At 36.9% G+C, this 17,486-nt stretch overlaps 4 protein-coding genes and 1 long non-coding RNA gene across 8 annotated transcripts; 2 read left to right on the forward strand and 3 right to left on the reverse strand.

The window, feature by feature from the left end:
* Nucleotides 1–36: 36 nt before the first annotated feature.
* LOC103867668 (heat shock 70 kDa protein 8) lies at nucleotides 37–2,813 on the reverse strand. 3 transcript variants are annotated; one of them, XM_009145766.3, is made up of 3 exons: nucleotides 2,568–2,813; nucleotides 376–2,095; nucleotides 37–212 (listed from the first exon to the last, which is right to left on the reverse strand). In XM_009145766.3, exon 2 carries the CDS (start codon nucleotides 2,087–2,089, stop codon nucleotides 395–397), a length of 1,695 nt encoding a protein of 564 aa, XP_009144014.1. In that variant the 5' UTR covers nucleotides 2,090–2,095; nucleotides 2,568–2,813; the 3' UTR covers nucleotides 37–212; nucleotides 376–394. The 3 variants fall into 3 exon arrangements, with proteins under 3 accessions (XP_009144014.1, XP_033147638.1, XP_033147637.1); XM_033291747.1 differs by adding an exon at nucleotides 2,355–2,418 and having other exon boundaries at nucleotides 38–2,095; nucleotides 2,568–2,777; XM_033291746.1 differs by having other exon boundaries at nucleotides 38–2,095.
* A 2,634-nt stretch (nucleotides 2,814–5,447) lies between these two features.
* LOC103867663 (uncharacterized protein C24B11.05) lies at nucleotides 5,448–7,319 on the forward strand. Its single transcript, XM_009145760.3, has 8 exons — nucleotides 5,448–5,684; nucleotides 5,772–5,837; nucleotides 5,907–6,004; nucleotides 6,126–6,163; nucleotides 6,262–6,349; nucleotides 6,434–6,646; nucleotides 6,738–6,803; nucleotides 6,909–7,319. The coding sequence occupies exons 1-8, from the start codon at nucleotides 5,651–5,653 to the stop codon at nucleotides 7,089–7,091; spliced, it is 786 nt and encodes a 261-aa protein (XP_009144008.1). The 5' UTR covers nucleotides 5,448–5,650; the 3' UTR covers nucleotides 7,092–7,319.
* An 843-nt stretch (nucleotides 7,320–8,162) lies between these two features.
* Nucleotides 8,163–11,299, forward strand: LOC103867662. Of its 2 annotated transcripts, XR_001958550.2 has the most exons (5): nucleotides 8,163–8,479; nucleotides 8,603–8,687; nucleotides 8,795–8,854; nucleotides 8,927–9,372; nucleotides 9,494–11,299. It is a non-coding gene; the product is annotated as an uncharacterized LOC103867662 (long non-coding RNA). The 2 variants fall into 2 exon arrangements; XR_004458243.1 differs by having other exon boundaries at nucleotides 8,163–8,687.
* Nucleotides 11,300–14,146: 2,847 nt separating this feature from the next.
* Nucleotides 14,147–16,129, reverse strand: LOC103867843. Its single transcript, XM_009145928.2, has one exon. It carries the CDS (start codon nucleotides 15,707–15,709, stop codon nucleotides 14,921–14,923), a length of 789 nt encoding a protein of 262 aa, XP_009144176.1. The 5' UTR covers nucleotides 15,710–16,129; the 3' UTR covers nucleotides 14,147–14,920.
* A 270-nt stretch (nucleotides 16,130–16,399) lies between these two features.
* Nucleotides 16,400–17,386, reverse strand: LOC103867661. Its single transcript, XM_009145759.3, has 2 exons — nucleotides 17,284–17,386; nucleotides 16,400–16,967 (listed from the first exon to the last, which is right to left on the reverse strand). Exon 2 carries the CDS (start codon nucleotides 16,919–16,921, stop codon nucleotides 16,505–16,507), a length of 417 nt encoding a protein of 138 aa, XP_009144007.1. The 5' UTR covers nucleotides 16,922–16,967; nucleotides 17,284–17,386; the 3' UTR covers nucleotides 16,400–16,504.
* Between the last annotated feature and the right edge of the window lie 100 nt (nucleotides 17,387–17,486).

The following is a 17,486-nucleotide window of genomic DNA, read 5'->3' on the forward strand; positions in this document are numbered from 1 at the left end:
CCGTCCCGCTAATATAACCAATTTCGCGGTCACCATAAGCTCAAAAGTAAGTGTCCAAGACTCTGTTTATTATTATATTATTATTATACAATCTGCATAGTGCATAACATTATTACTTCATTACATTTACGCATTCACACATTGTCACCAAGTTTCAACACAACAGACTCCAAACACACGCAAACTCTTTGCTAAACGACTACATAAAACATCTCAGGCTGCGAATGGTAACCATCGTCCCGCCCCGCCCCGCAGTTAACAGTAACAAAAATCTCTACATATACTATATATCTATACATTTTTATAACTGTTAAAACCGCACCGCAGTTGAACCGCTTGTCCCGCACCGCTCAAACCGCAGTTACCATTCGGAGCCTCATTATTCAAACTTACATCACTTCCTCTGAAGAGTAACCAAATCAAGAGCAGATCCAAACTTCGCACTCAACGCTTGAGCACACCAACCATGTCCATCATCAACCGTCGGCATCCTCACCTCAACCACAGGAACCACAGGACTCTTCGACCCCGGCATCAACACCGCCGCAAACACCCTCAAAGCATTCGAAGCATCGATATCCATACAAACATTAATCTCCGGAACTCCTTTAGCCGCCGCCGGGATCCCAACGATCTTGAAGTAACCAAGAAGATGATTATTCTCTTCAACGCTCTCTCCTTCACCTTCATACACAACGATCAAAGCTTCCTTCTGGTCATCATGAACCGTGGTGAAGAAGAGGTCCCTGCGCGCAGGAACCATCGTGTTGCGCGGTATCACGGGTACGAACTTGTTACCATTAGCTCTCACTCCAACCGCAAGAGCTGTAGCTTGTATAGTCAAGAGGTCTAAACTCCCGAACGGGTCGTGAATCCCTGACGTCACAGCACCTTCCAAAGCAGCTCCTCTAACCGCAGCTTCTAACGGATTCACTTCCTTATAAATCTCTTCCTTCTTGCACACGTTAGAGACGATGGCTCTCACTTTAGGTATGTAAGAACACCCTCCGACCATTATCACATCGTCTACATCATCAACGTCCACTTTAGCATCCCTCAGACACTGCACAACAAGCCTCTCGCACTCCTCGAAGACCTTCTTGTTCACTTCCTCAAACTCCAACCTATCGAGAACCTTGGACACCACGTCACCGTCTCCCAAATCAACTTCTATCTGAACACTCTCCTGCTTCGACAGCCTGTGTATAGCGTCCTGCGTCGCCACACGCAGCGACCCCGAACCTTCCTTGTCCGGTCGAGGAGCGACATGCCGCATAGTGTTCTGCAAGATGTCTTCTCCTCCGACGGCGCTTCCAGCCAAGGCTTTGATCTGCGAGACGCCACCAGCGGTTGCGGTCACCGCGACGTCGCAGTAGCCAGCACCCATGTTGAATATAACCGCTACCCTCTCGCTTCCGCTTCCCATGTTATCATGACTCGTCATCTGCTGCTGCTGCGCGTACAGCAGCGCGACGGCTGTGGGCTCAGGCATTAACCTAAGGACGTGGAGTCCAGCCATAGCGCAAGCTCTCTCGATCCTAGTGAGCTGGAACCTGGAGAAGGACACAGGAACCGTGAGCACCACGTTTCTCACCGCGCGTTTCAGCTGATTCTCCGCCATCAGGCGCAGCTCCACGAGGAAGATCGCCAAGACTTCCTCCGGAGTCGTCGACCTCCACGCGTTGTTCACCAGCGCGGCGATGAACGGTCTGACTCCGATGTCTAGGGTTTGGACGAGAAAGGGAAGACTTTTGCTGGCGTGGACGACCGGGTCGGTGTCCACGCGACCTATGAGGCGTTTCATGTTGAACACGGCGGCTCCGGTCAGCATCTCTTGCTCGTGCGTGAGCTGGCTGCTCACGCCGCCTGCGGGGACTTCGTCTTTGAACGTGACGAAGGATTTGATTAGCTTTTGGTTTCTCGTGTTACGCAAGATGTGGACTTGAGAGCCGTTCCAGACGGCTATGCTGCATTGGGATGTGCCAATGTCGATTCCAACGGCGATTTCGGGTAAGGAAGGAGATGATGAGGACTTCTCTTCTCCTGTGTTCTCGCTGTCTGATGCTACTGTGTACGCTGGTTCTGCCATTTTGTCCTGTTCAGATACATGTTTTTAAGTTTTGGACATTAGCGATGTAAACACAAATCAATTATTAAAAACTAAAATTGATTTTATTACATAACTTAACATTCAGAAATTAATTAAGACCTGATTCAGACAAGAACTAAACTAGTTTCAAGTGTCTGCCTGATTCAAACCATTTTTATGCTGGTTCTTCCATTTAATCAGTGATTGGTTGTTTAACTAAAATTGATTTCATTACATAACTTAACATTCAAAAGCTAACTAAGACCTGATTCAGACAAGAACTGAAACTAGTTGTCAAGTGTCTGTCGGATTCTCGGAAGCTCACTCTCCTACCATCTCACCCAGTAACATAGCAAAATAAATATGAACTGATTAAGCGAGAACTAAGCTAAAACCAAATTGGGAGAAACGCAGAGATTACAAACCCCAATGAAGAAGTGGGAACAAAATGGAAGACGAGAGTCATGAGGAGACAAACCTGATCAAAGGAGAGATCTTTCACAAGTGGGTTTTGTAGTTGTAGCTTATTTTAGAAGATTATGGTTCGTGGAGAGACACAGACGCACGAAGAAGTAGACAGAGTTTTAGAAGGTGCGAGAGTGAAGGGATTTGATCTTCTAGAGCTTCCTAGAGAACTTCGGCGCTTCTTAGAAAATGAGGAGAGGGAGATTTTTTTATTTCTTTAATCAATTTGCCGACCAGAAAACAAATATTACTACTTTATTAAAAAATGGGGCTGTTTGAAGAAAATATATGGGTCGAATTAACGAAATCATGTGGGCATATAGTTGATTCTAGGCCCAACTTAAGGATCGTGATTCTTTAGCTTGTGTTTCAATGAAATCAGCAAGGCAATTAATTCGTGTGTTTGATTGTACTACTAAATGATCTAAAAGAGCGGAAGAAAATATAATGATTTGGACAGAAAAGTTATATGTCATCCTTCTCTGTCTCCAATTGGTTCCTTTAAATAATTAGATGATGATAATTCATCAAATGAATAATTTAAACAAATGATTATAAGTCCTATTCGAATATTTAATTAAATAGTAAATCAATCAATTCGTGTGTTGTTTTCTTGCAAGATTTCCAAATGAAGGGAAACAAAAAAATCACTGATTTGGACAGAAATAGTTATTATCATTCTTCTCTAGCTCCAATAATTTGCTTAGATATGATAATTTATCAGATGAATAATTAAAACGAATGATAGTACAATATCAAAGTCGAATCTTTCACGATAGAAGATGAAGTTGTATAAAATGTCCAACCAATAACCCAACACATTGGTGCCATCTCTTGATGGGAAGTGATGTTTGAGAGAGGTCCACTTAAAGAAAATTAAAATCAGCTTTTTGTACAATATTTCATCAATAAACATATAAAACCAAACTAAGCATAATCAGTCATTTTTTCTTACGCGACAGATTCACGGAATAATGTGCTTTAGGTCGACGTCGCGCAACCTGCGACTTGCGTCATGTGACTAAACCTGCGATCTACGACTAAAACTATGTTCGTTTATGTGTCGTTTGACCTACAATCTGCGACCAATCGCACGATCAAAATTTTCTTACTTTTTAGTCGCTGTTTTCTCGAGCGATTTGAATGGGAACCCGCGACTGGTCGTGTGATCAGTCGCGAAACATCAAAACGAACGACAACCTGGTCGCTTGTTACGTGACAGTAAAACGAACAACAACCTATGATGTGCGATCAGTATAGGTAAATTAACGAACAGGACCTTTATCTTTTCCACATCGCTTGGTTTTTGTTTTTGACCACACGTAAAAAAAAACTTAACCAAAAAAAACAAAACACGTAAAACAACAATCGAACCGATATCCTATCAACGCGTACGCTAGTGCTGTCCGAGATATATTTTCTCTATAAAAGCACGTGTATATTGTGTGTGAATTTGTGGTAGTGACATCTTATTTGAATTCCATAAAGGTGATAGTTGTTAAGAAGACAGCTCTAAAAGCCTAAGCCATGTGGCTAATAGCAATTCATTTGAAACTCCCATCGAATATTTATTAATAATGATTGCGTAGCCTTCATGTTGGGTTCAGTTTTTCTGGTTTATCACTCTTTTACAAATGAACAAGAACAGAAAGGAAGCGGTGCCTAACCAACATCAGCTTCCGGTCCGGCCGTTAAATCTTATAAAACATTATACCTCCACGAGCGCCCACGGCCACGATGCATAATCTTGGTTATCGACTATGATCCTAATAACTTAAGATATTCTAAAATTGTTTCTTTTCGTAAAATATTTTTAATTGTTATTTGTAGATTTTAACAATAAGTGCAGCTAACATTTATGACGCAGGAAAAATAATTATAAAACATGATACACAGAAACAATATAATCGGCATCAAGGCTTGGTCTATTGACATGTAAAACTTCTGTAACGAATTGAAAAGTTTGGTCCCCTGAATTCAAAACTATGTTGGAGAGATTCACTCGTGACAAAAGGACGTAGAGACTTGGCCCCGAACTTGGTCGGATCCACTCTTAACCATAACAAAAAAAAATCCAGTATATGTATATATGAAAGTGAAATTAATAACTATATGATCATATATATGAAGTAGAGGAAGATTTTGTTACAGTGATCACTAGATACAGCGTGAGTAGATGGAAGTATTACAACCAATTTTTGTTAAGTAGTTTATTTTTTTTTTGTATTTTATCAGAAAGATACAAGAAGAAAGAAATGTATTAAATCGTTTAAGCACATAGATGACAATATATTTTTGGTTGGCGTGTCAAGACTTAAGACTTACTATTAGAAAATTTGGTCGTCTAAAAAAATGTGCAATCATTGATGGAGTAATTACTATTCATGTTCGTTTTAATTACTCTTGGCTTAATTTTCTAACCTTCTGTAGTCAGGTTATTCTTTACCAAAATGGCACCAAGGATGAGAGATGATTGATTTTCTTATTCATGAAAAAGTCAAAATTTTATAGCATATAATACAAGTTTACCTATTTAACGTGATCAGTTATTTTATGTTCATTTTAAGTTTTTTTTTCGTTTTACTCTTCTTTATAAACCATACTATTGGTACTTTCTTGATCATTGAAACATGGTTCTGCTGACAAAAATAAGAAACATGGTTCTAAAGACTTAACACGTAAAGTTTGAATCTCTTTAATTAAGAAAATGCATTTATATTGCTAATCAAGATGGAATACGATCGGTGCAAAAAACAATCAAGATAGAATATGATTTGACTAACATGGAAACATAATAAAATGTGATTAGACTTTCAAGAATAAATGTGTCATCATTTGTCACAAAAAAGAATTATGTATTCAGATAAAATAGACACGAGAAGGATATGAACTATGAGTCAGCAGTCAATATCCATGATTAAAAAATAGATTAAAACACTTAAAACTAGAAATTCTACACAAATAAAAAACGACTCAGCATCCTATAAATACCCTCCAGACTCTCCCTTTCTTCTTGCCTCTTCGTCTTTGTTTTGCTATTTACTCCATTTTCTCAAATATTTAAAACAGTATTTTTGCTTCCTTTATTTTCTTGTAATGGCTTTCTCTCCGATCAACTGCCTCATTTTCGGTAAAACTCAAATACATTTACAAAACTTATATTATTTGTTACAAAGCAGTAAAACTCAATCTTTCTGTTATTTGTAACTGTGATCAGATTTGGATGACACATTATACCCTCTGAAAACGGGAATAGCTCCAGCCGTCAAGAAAAACATCGACGGTAACTAAACGGGAAATTACCTTTTTACAATTTTCATAAACATTCAGTTAATTATATTTCCCTTCGCAGATTTTCTAATGGAGAAATTTGGATTTTCTGAAAGTAAAGCTTCAAGTCTAAGAGTTGAACTCTTCAAGAGTTATGGAAGTACTCTCGCTGGTCTCAGGGTAATTTCACTTCTCCATATTCTTTTATCTTGAATTTTTTTTTTGTTAAATGGTTTTCTTAAGAAAATTTTACTTAATTGGTTTCTCATTTCTTGTCTTTATTTTCACATAAATTTTGTAGGCATTAGGTCACGATGTTCATCCTGATGAATATCACAGGTAAAAAAGTTACCATCAACATATATAATTTACCATTTATATATATATATATTGTTCTTAAAACGTTTTGTTGCTTTTCCTGAAACTTTTGGTTGCAGTGTCGTGCACGGAAGGTTGCCGTATGGTTCAATCCAACCTAACAGCAAACTAAGAAACCTTCTGAACAAAATCAAACAGAAAAAAATCGTAAGTTCATTTATTTATTTTTTAAATAGAATGATTTTTTATTTGGTTTGTATTAAATGGTCGTTTTTTTTCTTGGGTCATCAGATTTTTACGAATTCAGACAGGAACCATGCGATGAAGGTTCTTGAGAGATTGGGTTTAGAAGATTGTTTCGAAGAGATTATCTGTTTCGAGACAATGAACCCGAATTTATTCGGGGCAACCACCCGACCGGATGAGCATCCCGTCGTTCTCAAGCCTTCGTTGACCGCAATGGATGTTTGCATTCGTGCAGCCAACGTTGATCCTCGCCGGGCGGTAATACTCTTATTTATATTTATATTTAAATTATTTTCTTATTAAATGCATCGTATTAAAAATTTAAAACTGCTTTTAAACTTTTAAATAGGTGTTTTTGGATGACAATGTCCACAATATTACCGCGGGTAAATCTGTGGGGCTTCGCACAGTCCTGGTAAATTTTTTTTTTGGTAAAATTTTATTTCATCCACAATATGTGTTTCTTTGTAGTAAAAGACCTTTATATGTGATTTATTTATTCTTCTTTGTTGGTTTAAAGGTGGGAAGATCAGAAAAGACTAAAGATGCGGATTACGCGGTGGAGACTGTAACTGAGATAGCTACGGCGGTGCCGGATATTTGGGCGACGGCTACAGCCGGATGTGATGACGGCGGTGAGAGGATCAGCCGCAGCAAGAGTGAGCTGGAAGGTATGGCTTCGATCACAGCCGTCGGTGCTTGACGTATCGAGTTGGCGAATCGTGACCGTTGGATATTTTAACATTTAGTGGTTGGGATTGTACAGATGGCGTTAAATGTTGATAACGCATGTGAAAAAAAATAATAGAGGTGGTGGAGGATATTAATATTCATCCCATCTGGACCCCAAATGTGAATACGCAATGAAAATGTTAAATGTATGATGATAATGATTTCAATAAGATGTGTACATTTTGTGTTTATTATCAAACGTAATTTTCGAATAAATTCAAAGATTTTTCTTTTTCAGAGTTGTGTTAGTAAACTGGCATTAGATCATCTTAATTTATCAAATGAAAATCTAACCTATACTAAAAGGGTTATATGAGCATCAGAGAGTGTGTCCACGTCAGATTAAAAAATCAGCCAATTGGAGAACTTTTTGTAGCCACGTCATCATCTCCTTAAACCTACGCGTCTCTATCTTTTGAGCATCTATTATTGTCGACCGCTTCAGATTCTCAAACTCTAAAGTTTTAAATCCCTCACTTTATCTATCTGAATCACTCAAAAAAATTAATCACACAAACGTTTTTTAAGGAGAGAAGCTATTGATGAGAAACATCCCACATCGGATATATAAGAACTAATCTACTACTATATAAAGGGTTATGGCCAATTGGTTTTGAGTTGGAAGCCCATAATAAACCCGAATCTAACATGGTATCAGAGCCAGGTTCCGATCCTGGGACCTGTGGGTTATGGGCCCACCACCTGTGGGTTATGGGCTTCCAACTTAAAACCAATTGGCCATAACCCTTTATATAGTAGTAGATTAGTTCTTATATATCCGATGTGGGATGTTTCTCATCAATACCCTCCCTCACGCTTAGACATCTAGGTCTGAAGCGTGGACAATGTGGGAATAACATCCACTGAGGGCCCAACATCGGTATAGTTGTAGTAGTTGTAATAAATTAGGTCAAAGGATTTTATCGCTCTGATACCATGATAAGTTTCCTGGGCTTCCAACTTAAAACCAATTGGCCATAACCCTTTATATAGTAGTAGATTAGTTCTTATATATCCGATGTGGGATGTTTCTCATCAATAGAAGCCAATCTCTCTCTCTCAGATCGGAGAAAAGAGCCATGGCGGCTGCGTGGAACGGGAGTGAGTACTTCGACATCGACGTTGAGACAGGTAGACAATCGTTCACGCGGCCGTCGAACGCTGAGACTATTGAGCAAGACGAAGAATATCTGAGATGGGCCGCCGTAGGAAGGCTACCGTCGCAGAGACAAGGGAGTCATCCGAGCGTTCGCTAATCTTGAATTGGCAGCAGAGTTTGAAGAGGTTGGTAGATTTCTTTGCATCATCTCACCCGGTTGGCCTCAGAAGATTAATTAAATCCTTTTTGGTTATATACGAGTTAGTTTATGTTACATTAGCTTCAAAGATCTGATTTCTGATTCCATTTTTATTAGAAAACGTTACATATGCATCTTTGAATTAGTATTTTTGTAACATTTTCCTCGGTCCATTGTATTTCAGTCAAATGTTCCTCACTACAACTGATTAGAGTTTGGAGAATCAGTTGAAAGACATGGTGAAGCGTGGAAAGAATCTGAGAGTGAAGGTAAAATTTTCTTCAAGAGCTTTTGCTGAGGGTTTCAATCGAATCACTTCAACTTTTTATCTCTTGGGTTTCAATCGAATCACACTCATTGATCTCTGATTCATTAGGAAGCTGATTGAAGATATAGATGAGTACGACGGTGACGACCCTCTCTTCCCATGGATAAAGTGAGTTCATTTTTTTTATATTCTTGATTATAAAAAGTCTTCTTGATCCTGAGATTTGAGGTTTCTCTCCAGGTGTTTTAAAGGGGTGCAGGAGGCGTTTCCTCCGGGTTTCATCGATTGTCATAAAATTCCTGAAATAGCTGTTGAGTGCCAGAACTTTCTCACGCACTGCTATTTCATGATAACTGTTACAACATTAAAGCAGGAGATGCTGGAATTTTTTTTTTGGTTTATATGAAGATCTAATTGTATGTGGATGATATTTGAATGTGTGAATAAAATCTGTTTTCAATTCGTTTTGTTGTGACAGATGCAAAGAGACTGATTGCTCGGAGATTTATTGACACCTCTGTCCAAAGTGACATGAAGCTATGGCCTTTCAAGATCTTACCTGCTCCTGCTGATAAACCAATGATCGTCGTCAACTACAGAGCCGAATAGAATTAGTTCGCCGCCGAGGAGATATCTTCCATGGTTCTCATCAATATACGTGAGCTCTATTGAGAATTACGAATGCGGTACACTCTCTCTCTCCTTCCTTTGTCTCCTACTGCAACATACTTAAAGTGAAAACAGATTACAAGTATGCTTTCACAGACATTACATTCTCTCTTCTAAAACGTGAGGGTTTTGGTGAAGGTGCGGAGCCACTTATTCAGCTATACAAGATTCTACTGAAGGCACCTGGTGTATATGGAGCACGGTTCAGTGGTGCAGGCTTCAGGGGATGTTGTGTAGCCTTTGTGGATGCAGAGAAAGCTGAGGAAGCTACTTCATATGTGAAGGATGAATACGAAAAGGCCCAACCCGAGTTTGCGAAGAAACTGAGTGGAGGTAAACCTGTTCTCATCTGTGAAGCAGGTGACTCTGCTCGCGTTCTCTGTTCAAACTCGAAGTTTTTTTCCCTCGAGTGCTCTGTTATAGTTGTTGATTCTTATTTGTTCATCCTTTCTTTTTATTCTCTCTCTGTGAGATTCTCTGGTCTGTTTAGTCAAGAGATAGAAATGGAGCATGCATTGATACGTTTTTATTGTTACCAACAATTTGACAATACGTAATGTAAATCATTTATATTTCTGTTTTGTTTTGTGTTTCTTCAAGTTCTGGAATTGAAAGATCTTATAGGCATCTCTTCCTATCTTCATTTTCCCATGTTACTACGATAAGAGAATACCATGTCGTAATTGGCTATTAACAGTAATGTCATGTTACACCTTTTTTGGTTTATTCATAAGATTATGCAAACAAAAGATGCTACTTGAATGGTTGAAACAAATTATTATTCTGTAATACCCCATTATTCTTTGTAACATAAAATCTAAGGCAAGCCATAAGTGCCACCTACTATTGTTTTGTTTTAAACCGGATCAGTAGAACATTTTTACAAGTGGTACAACGAAACACCATAATCACAGGAGAAACTACTCCGACTGTTTTTTTTTTCTAATAATGTTAGTATCATAAAATGAATAATGAACAAGTTGATACGATGGTTCCTAAATATCCAATTTTTTTTTTTAACTTAGGAACAGGATTAGCTTTAGAAAGTGTCTTGAGAAAAAAAGTGGCTTGAGCAACCAATTCTAAAACAAATAAAACAAGTTTACTAGGACAGCTAGATAGAATAGGTGGGTGAACGTCAAATTAGCAATAAACGACTAGAGGGAGGTTCACACAAAGCTCAGTAGGCGGAGGCGGTATGTTTCAACTGCTCAAGTCTCCTAAAATATAGGCTTCTGTCCTAATAGTATGGTAAATTAAATGCAGTCTTTTAATTGATTTCCACATCTCATATTCTGAAGTTGATGCCTGTTATGATCTTACATACTTCGAGTCTCTTTAATATATTTATTGGCTTTTGATTACGGTCCTTATTGTTGATGATCATGGATATCTCCACGCTTGAGAAGATTCTTCAGGTAAAAAAAACAAAGTCGCAGCAAACCCGTAGCTCTTAGTGACCCCGTTTCTATTACGCGAGACAAAGGCATGATCACCGTTAACGTCACCACCGCTTCCAACTTCTCCACACGAGAGAAAGTACAATCTCCTTTATTGGCTTTGCGTGATTGCGTTGAACAAAGACATGGACCGGTACGACCTAAGATACTTAAACATGTACAAGCTAAATATTAAACCTATATAATGAGTTTTCTTTCGTAGTTTTCTTCCATGGCTCAGGAATAGGTGCTTACTTCAACAGTGTTGTAGTTTGACAGCAGAAGCTTTCAGAGCTTTGAGGGCAGTATTTGACGGCTCAACTAAAAGATGATGACGTTCCCTTTTGTGTTCGTGGCTGAAAATTTTCTTGCTTTTGTATATTTGGTGTATGCATGTAACTTCAAATGTCTATGTACTCCATTTTTGTGTAAGTGGTGCATGGATACACGTCTATGTACGTGCTCCATTTAGCTTATATATCTACATTGATTCAAGTTTATGAAGCTAATTTGAATTTGGATGCTTGATCGCTAATCACACAAACTGAAATACAACTAAAATTATAATTATCGAGCCTTGAAGAGCTTCCTTAAAACTTCCAAGCAGATCATCTTGAGAGTGTCACAATCATCAAGAACCACCACCTATCATGTCACACAATCCCCATTACTAGCCAAAGCTGCTAAACACATCTACATTTACAAAGAATATGACCATCGAAGCAATAACTATCCATCCACTTGCATTGCATCTCTAACAAGGTATAGTGATCTAATAACAAAATGTTTATTAGTGGGAAGATATATGGAGCAACATGGAAAGTTTTTATAACTTCGATGAGGCTATAACATTAAACTTTTATAAGAAGTAAATTATTTGATATAATCGGTTATGCAACTCAAGTAAATTTCTGATAGAAATAAAATACTTTATTAATTTATAACACTATTAATCTATTAAAATATTTTCAAATAGCATGAGCAAAATTTCCAACAAATAATTGTTATAAAACAAAAAGTTCAATAATTGCTGAAATAATTTACAGAACATAATTAGTAAAATTAAAGGTGAATGAAATTCCATTATAAATTGAAAATCTAATATAAACTGAAACAAATATATATATTATAAAACATTTTTTAATAATATATATTAATTATTATTTATGAAATTATAAATATGCATATATAACTTTAAAAATATAACTTTATATAATTTTATCACATTATATTATTTCAATTTATTTAGTTCAAAGGTGGATTAATTTATTATCGTGAGAAAAATAAATATTGTAATAAAATTAAAATTTGATGCTCTTAAAAATAAAAAAAGTAATAGTTGTTCTTACTTTAGATTTTCTTCAACTATATCAAAATGAAATGTAAATCAAAATGAAAAACAGAAATTAATACATTTTCCTTAATTTTTAATTCAATAATTTCATTTTTTTCTAACAGAAAAATGTTAATGATCCTTTCAACTCAAATCAACAAAATTTACCAAAATTTATAAAATGATAATAGGAAAAACAGTTTGTGTTTATTATTCCAATTTAAAGTAAATTTTCAAATGTTTTATAAAATTATAATATATTTTAATATAAAATAATTTTAATGTAAATTTACCCGCCCGTAGGGCGGGCCAATCCCTAGTAATACTAATACTTTTTTATCAAGGATATTAATTAATGCATGTTAAAATCGGAATGATGACTAAATCTATGTCCAGTGTTTATTCTAGTAGTCAATTTCGTTAACTGAAGAGTAATAGTCTAATAGAGAATGGATAATAGTTGCGTGCCTTTTCGGATTATCTCTCAGCCGTCCGTTTTATTATTTCCACTACTCCAGAGATGGGCAAAATGAGGGTGCATAGGAATCCAATTAGAATAACCTTAATTCCTAAACTTTAAATATATATATAGTCCGTATGATCTCGACATTACCAAAACTTTTTAAGTAAAATTAATCTAAAATGTTTGACTCCAATTTAGAGAAAAGGCACATAAATCTAACAATGAGATGATTGAGACAGCACGGGACAGGAAATTGGTACAGCTATGGTCCATGGTAGCGGAAACCCTAGCAGATGGAGATGTTGAGGGGAATGAACGATGAAGAGGAGAAGTAAATACGCAGTCATGAACCAACTTTCTTTGCCGCATTATCAGTGCTTTATGCTATTTTCTTTGTTGTATGTATTCTATTTAAATAGAAGTCACATATGTATTTAGAAAGTTTATCAAATGTACATATCTTCATTATAATATAGTTTAATATCTCTTTATTTATTATTTTAAATAAAATAAATATTTAGTTAAGAAAATTCTAACAAAATATTTTTAAAATATTTTCATAATCATTTTAAACTTTATTTCCGAAAATTGATTAACTTGAATTTTTAATTATCTTAAAATATAATCAGAAACTTAAATTTAATTATTTTTTATTTACAAACAAAAAATAAAACTTATATAATTTTTAATGATATAATACTAATACTTTTTTAATTTTATCCGCGCAGTTGCATGGATTAAGATCAAGTCCTGAAAATTAAATTTCGTAACCTGAAACATTATGAGTATGGAAAATCAGATTATTTCCTTACTCCAGTCCCGTTTTATTTACACACATTTCGGGCTAAACTAATTCCATAAAGGAATAAAAGGCCCAAATCGAACCTTCGGAAAAGGACCCGAAGAAATGGGAAAGATCATATCCGAAGCTCTCTCCTGCGCACAAGGTAGCATTTGTTGCGTTAGTTCTGTTCAGAGAGATATTGAAGTTCTTGTTATTATTCCTTTCAGCAGTTTGTGATCTTTGTTGCATTAGACTTTATAGTGTTGTAACTCATAATTACTTGGCAGGCTTTTGATCCCCCAATAGATTTGAGTTAGGATTTTGATGGTTGTGAAGACTCAAATCCTGAATGTACTCCAAACGAGAAATGCATCAAGACACTGAAACTATATCCTTTTTTATGTAGAATCTTTAATTTATTTGTATAACTGCAGGAGTGAACTATGATTGTGATGGGAGCCACTTAAATCACGGCCATGGCAGTTTTATGTCAATTTATATACTTTAAAGCCTCAGTTCCTTCCGGAAACAGAGATGAACATCGTTAGCAATGTGTCGATTCTTTGCTTATTGTATCAGTTTTGTACGATCGTTAGGTTGTTGTGCATTTTAACTAGATTATTTGAATATTTCCTGGAATTCATATCAAATACTAAATGGTGTTCTCTTCAGAAAGCGTTGTACTGTCAGGCTAATGTGAGTTTTGTAGTGTATTTCTGGCTAGTCCATTTGTGAACTTGTCATATACCAAATCATGCGATTTTTCTGTTACTATTGTTGTTCTCTTTTAGTCTTTTACATAGGGGCATCATAATCATCTCATGATTGGTTGGACCCATCGTTAGAGACACATGTTCCTCTGGTTGATGTAGATAAGACATGCTTTTGTCTTTTTATTTTGGCTGATTAAATCAATTTTCTTCTTCCTTGTTAATCATATATGAATTCCATGTTTGAGACTGCGAAAGGTGTGAGTCGGGCGATTGGTCTGGACCTAGCGACTTAAAGTTGACCTGTAGAATTTATTCCCAAGCTCTATAAGATCCATTAGGCAAGTTTGGACAATTCTGGGTGTCCTTTATCTCATGTAGCCTTGTTGTTGTGTGTTTTGCTCAGCAATCTAGTACTTAAAGTGTAAAAGGCAAATAAAGTGTAAAAGGCATGAAGAATCTATAACCGGGATGAAATTGCATACTGAATGCCACAACACATGTTTACAAATGTCAATTATACATTTAATACAAACGGATTCCATCTGATCCTCACACTCATACTACTATTGAATGAATCCTGATACAGTGTTTTTCGCTTCTTTTTTAAATGTTATTTGATCTTTGAGTATGAGTGTACGTAGTTACTAAAAGAATCACAATTATTGTTTGAAAGCAGAGGAGCTAAAATCACTAAACAGTCTATAAACTAGTTACTTCCATATAAAACAATGTACTAATGTCACTTTGGAAACATAAGGAACAGAAGAACTTGTGAGAATTTATATATTGACATAAGCTTTTACAAATGAATAAACTTGTTCAACCCACGATCTTCACGTTACTAGTTTCCTCGTCTTTGTAGGTTGTCTTGTGAAGCCCTGACCGCGTATCTGATGAGCTTGACGAGGTTTGCAAAGAATCATATCGATTGTAGACGCAGCTTTGGTTTCTTGTTCTCTGATCCTCTGCCTCCAAAGTTGAAGAAGGGCTGATGCAGCGTTGCAAATCGTACGGTCCTTATGCTTTGTAAGTACCTGAAGCCTCTCAAGCATCCTCCTTGGTTCATTAGGTTTCGGAGTGGCGTTCATCTTCATGAGTAACGAGATAGCCTCAACGCAGCGAGACGCGTCTGCTTTGCCAGAGAGAATACCCTTAGCGTTGGCCACGTCAGCAGCTTTCTTTGCCGCTTCGAACAACTCCACCATCTCCTCTGTTTCCCCCGCGGAATTAGGGTTTTTGAAAGTAGCGACTCTCCTCGGAGGAGGAAGCAATGTTTTGGTTGTCACCTTACTACCACCATCTTTGATGTCCCGTTCCGTCTTCTTCTTCGGCTTGAGAGATTGGTCTCCTCTTCCTTGTCCGTAGAGAGTGGCCAACCACGAATCGAACAAGGATTGAGACACTTCACGGATCTCAGGGCTTTTATGAGTTCTCAGAGTCTCCAACCGAAGTATTGACTTAGAGAATCGTTGAATATCGCTGACGGAGAGAGACTTAGTCTTCAACTTATTCAGAACATCGACACAGCGTTCGATGCCGTCTATGTTTCGTGTAAGGTAAGTGGCTTCGATGGCTGCGGAAAACAAAGCTTGTAACTCATCAGATATCTCCTGCGCAATCATCTTTCTTTCTTCGTTGTTGAGTTTCAGATGATTTGTGTGATCGAATTACGGAAAAGATGTTTCAGGGTAACGAGAAGAAGAAGTTAGGGCTTTGTAAGATGGAAATGAAGAAAGAGAGCAAGTGTGAGAGAGTTGATTGATATATATATAGAGAGAATGTGGCTTCTGTAAGAAAAGGAAACTTTAGTAGCTTAGGATCCAAGCAACTTCTTTCAATTTCCTTTTTACTCACCCAAGGGTTTTTCGTCTAAATGACTCGTAAAATCAATTTGGATCAGACAGACACAGGCTGCTAAAAGCAAATTAATCCCCACATAATCCCCAATTTGGATTATTTCCTTGAATTTTTTGTTTGTTAAGTTTACTACGATTCTGAAAATAATTTCCCAATACTTTTTGTTCCTTATTTAACAGTTCTTTTTTTTTAAATTCAAGTAAAATAATTAAAGCTCTTCATGGTTGCTAGTTTCCTTTTTGATTACTCATCCCTCTCTATCAAAGTTGTATGAAGCTTCTGCTCTGTTTTACTTATTGTTTATTTTTCAAAAGTTGTTTAGGACAATTAAAATGCTACAATCTCTTCAAAACACAAAGATACTTTGAGAGTTTCCTTTTGATTTCTTCATCCCTGTCTCAAAGATTTAGGCTCTGTTTACATATGTAAGCGTTACACAAATTTCTGAAGAAGAATAAGAGAAATAGTTTTGTTATATTATCATCCCAAAAAAGATCCATAAGGCTACAACAACACAAACACAAGCGGAAACTTTATTGGCTCTAAACTCTAATTTTGAATCAATCATCATCACCATAGGCCTTGAAGCAATACCGTTCGCGATAAGGAGCGTTGAAGAAAAGATCAGCCTCCAACCATTTTGGGTACCTAACAAGATCTCCAGCCAAAAACTGCATAAACCTCTTGCTACCTTCGGGAACAACACGAACCTCTCCTTCTTCAATGTAGACGAGCTGATCCACCTGCCAGTCCCATGGCAGTTTGCACTTCCCCGTCTTCCAAACTGACCATCTCGTAACCCCTAGCTCTTCTAACCGTCTCTGTGACACTTTCCGTTCCACTTTAACGTTGTATAGCTCCTCCAACGGTGTCTGCATACATGATACCTTAAAGGCTCTCTGAAGGGAGAGGTTAGTTGTTTTCTTGCATTGAGTGAGAGAACCTGGGAATGGTGTGGCCATCATAAGACTTGCCATGGCTCCTTCTTTTAATCTAATCTTGTGACACCGAGTGAGTTTGGATCTGCGGATAATACAGAGAAGAAGACATTAGAATCAAACCCATAATGAGATTAACATAGCACATACTAAACCCATAATTAAAAGTCTTGGGTACTAGTTGAAATGTTGCAAAGCATAAGACTTTATCATCTAATCAACGAACACAAGGTGAAATAAAACCAGGATCCAAAGAAATTTGGTAAATACCAATTTGATAATTCGATCGGAGAATTGAAATCTCTCCACAATATTTAAGATAAATCATACATAACTCAATAAGCGAAGAAAAAGGTTGTTTTCAAAGTTTTAACATAAAAATTCCAAATCAGAGTTCTTACCGGAGAAGAGAGTGGAGGGAGCTGATGGAACTTCAGAAAAACCCTTAAACCCTTCTCCTGACCCAGACAGAGAGAGAGGCTTATCCATCCATTCCATTCCCGACTTGTGTAAATTACAGAAAAGGCCCTATTATTTAGTTATATTTTAATTGTCAGCCAGAAGTTTCTTTTGTTATTTGGTACCCATATGTTTTTGTTTTGTT

Source organism: Brassica rapa, chromosome A05 (genome assembly GCF_000309985.2).
Source record: "Brassica rapa cultivar Chiifu-401-42 chromosome A05, CAAS_Brap_v3.01, whole genome shotgun sequence".
NCBI classification, from domain to species: Eukaryota; Viridiplantae; Streptophyta; class Magnoliopsida; order Brassicales; family Brassicaceae; genus Brassica; species Brassica rapa.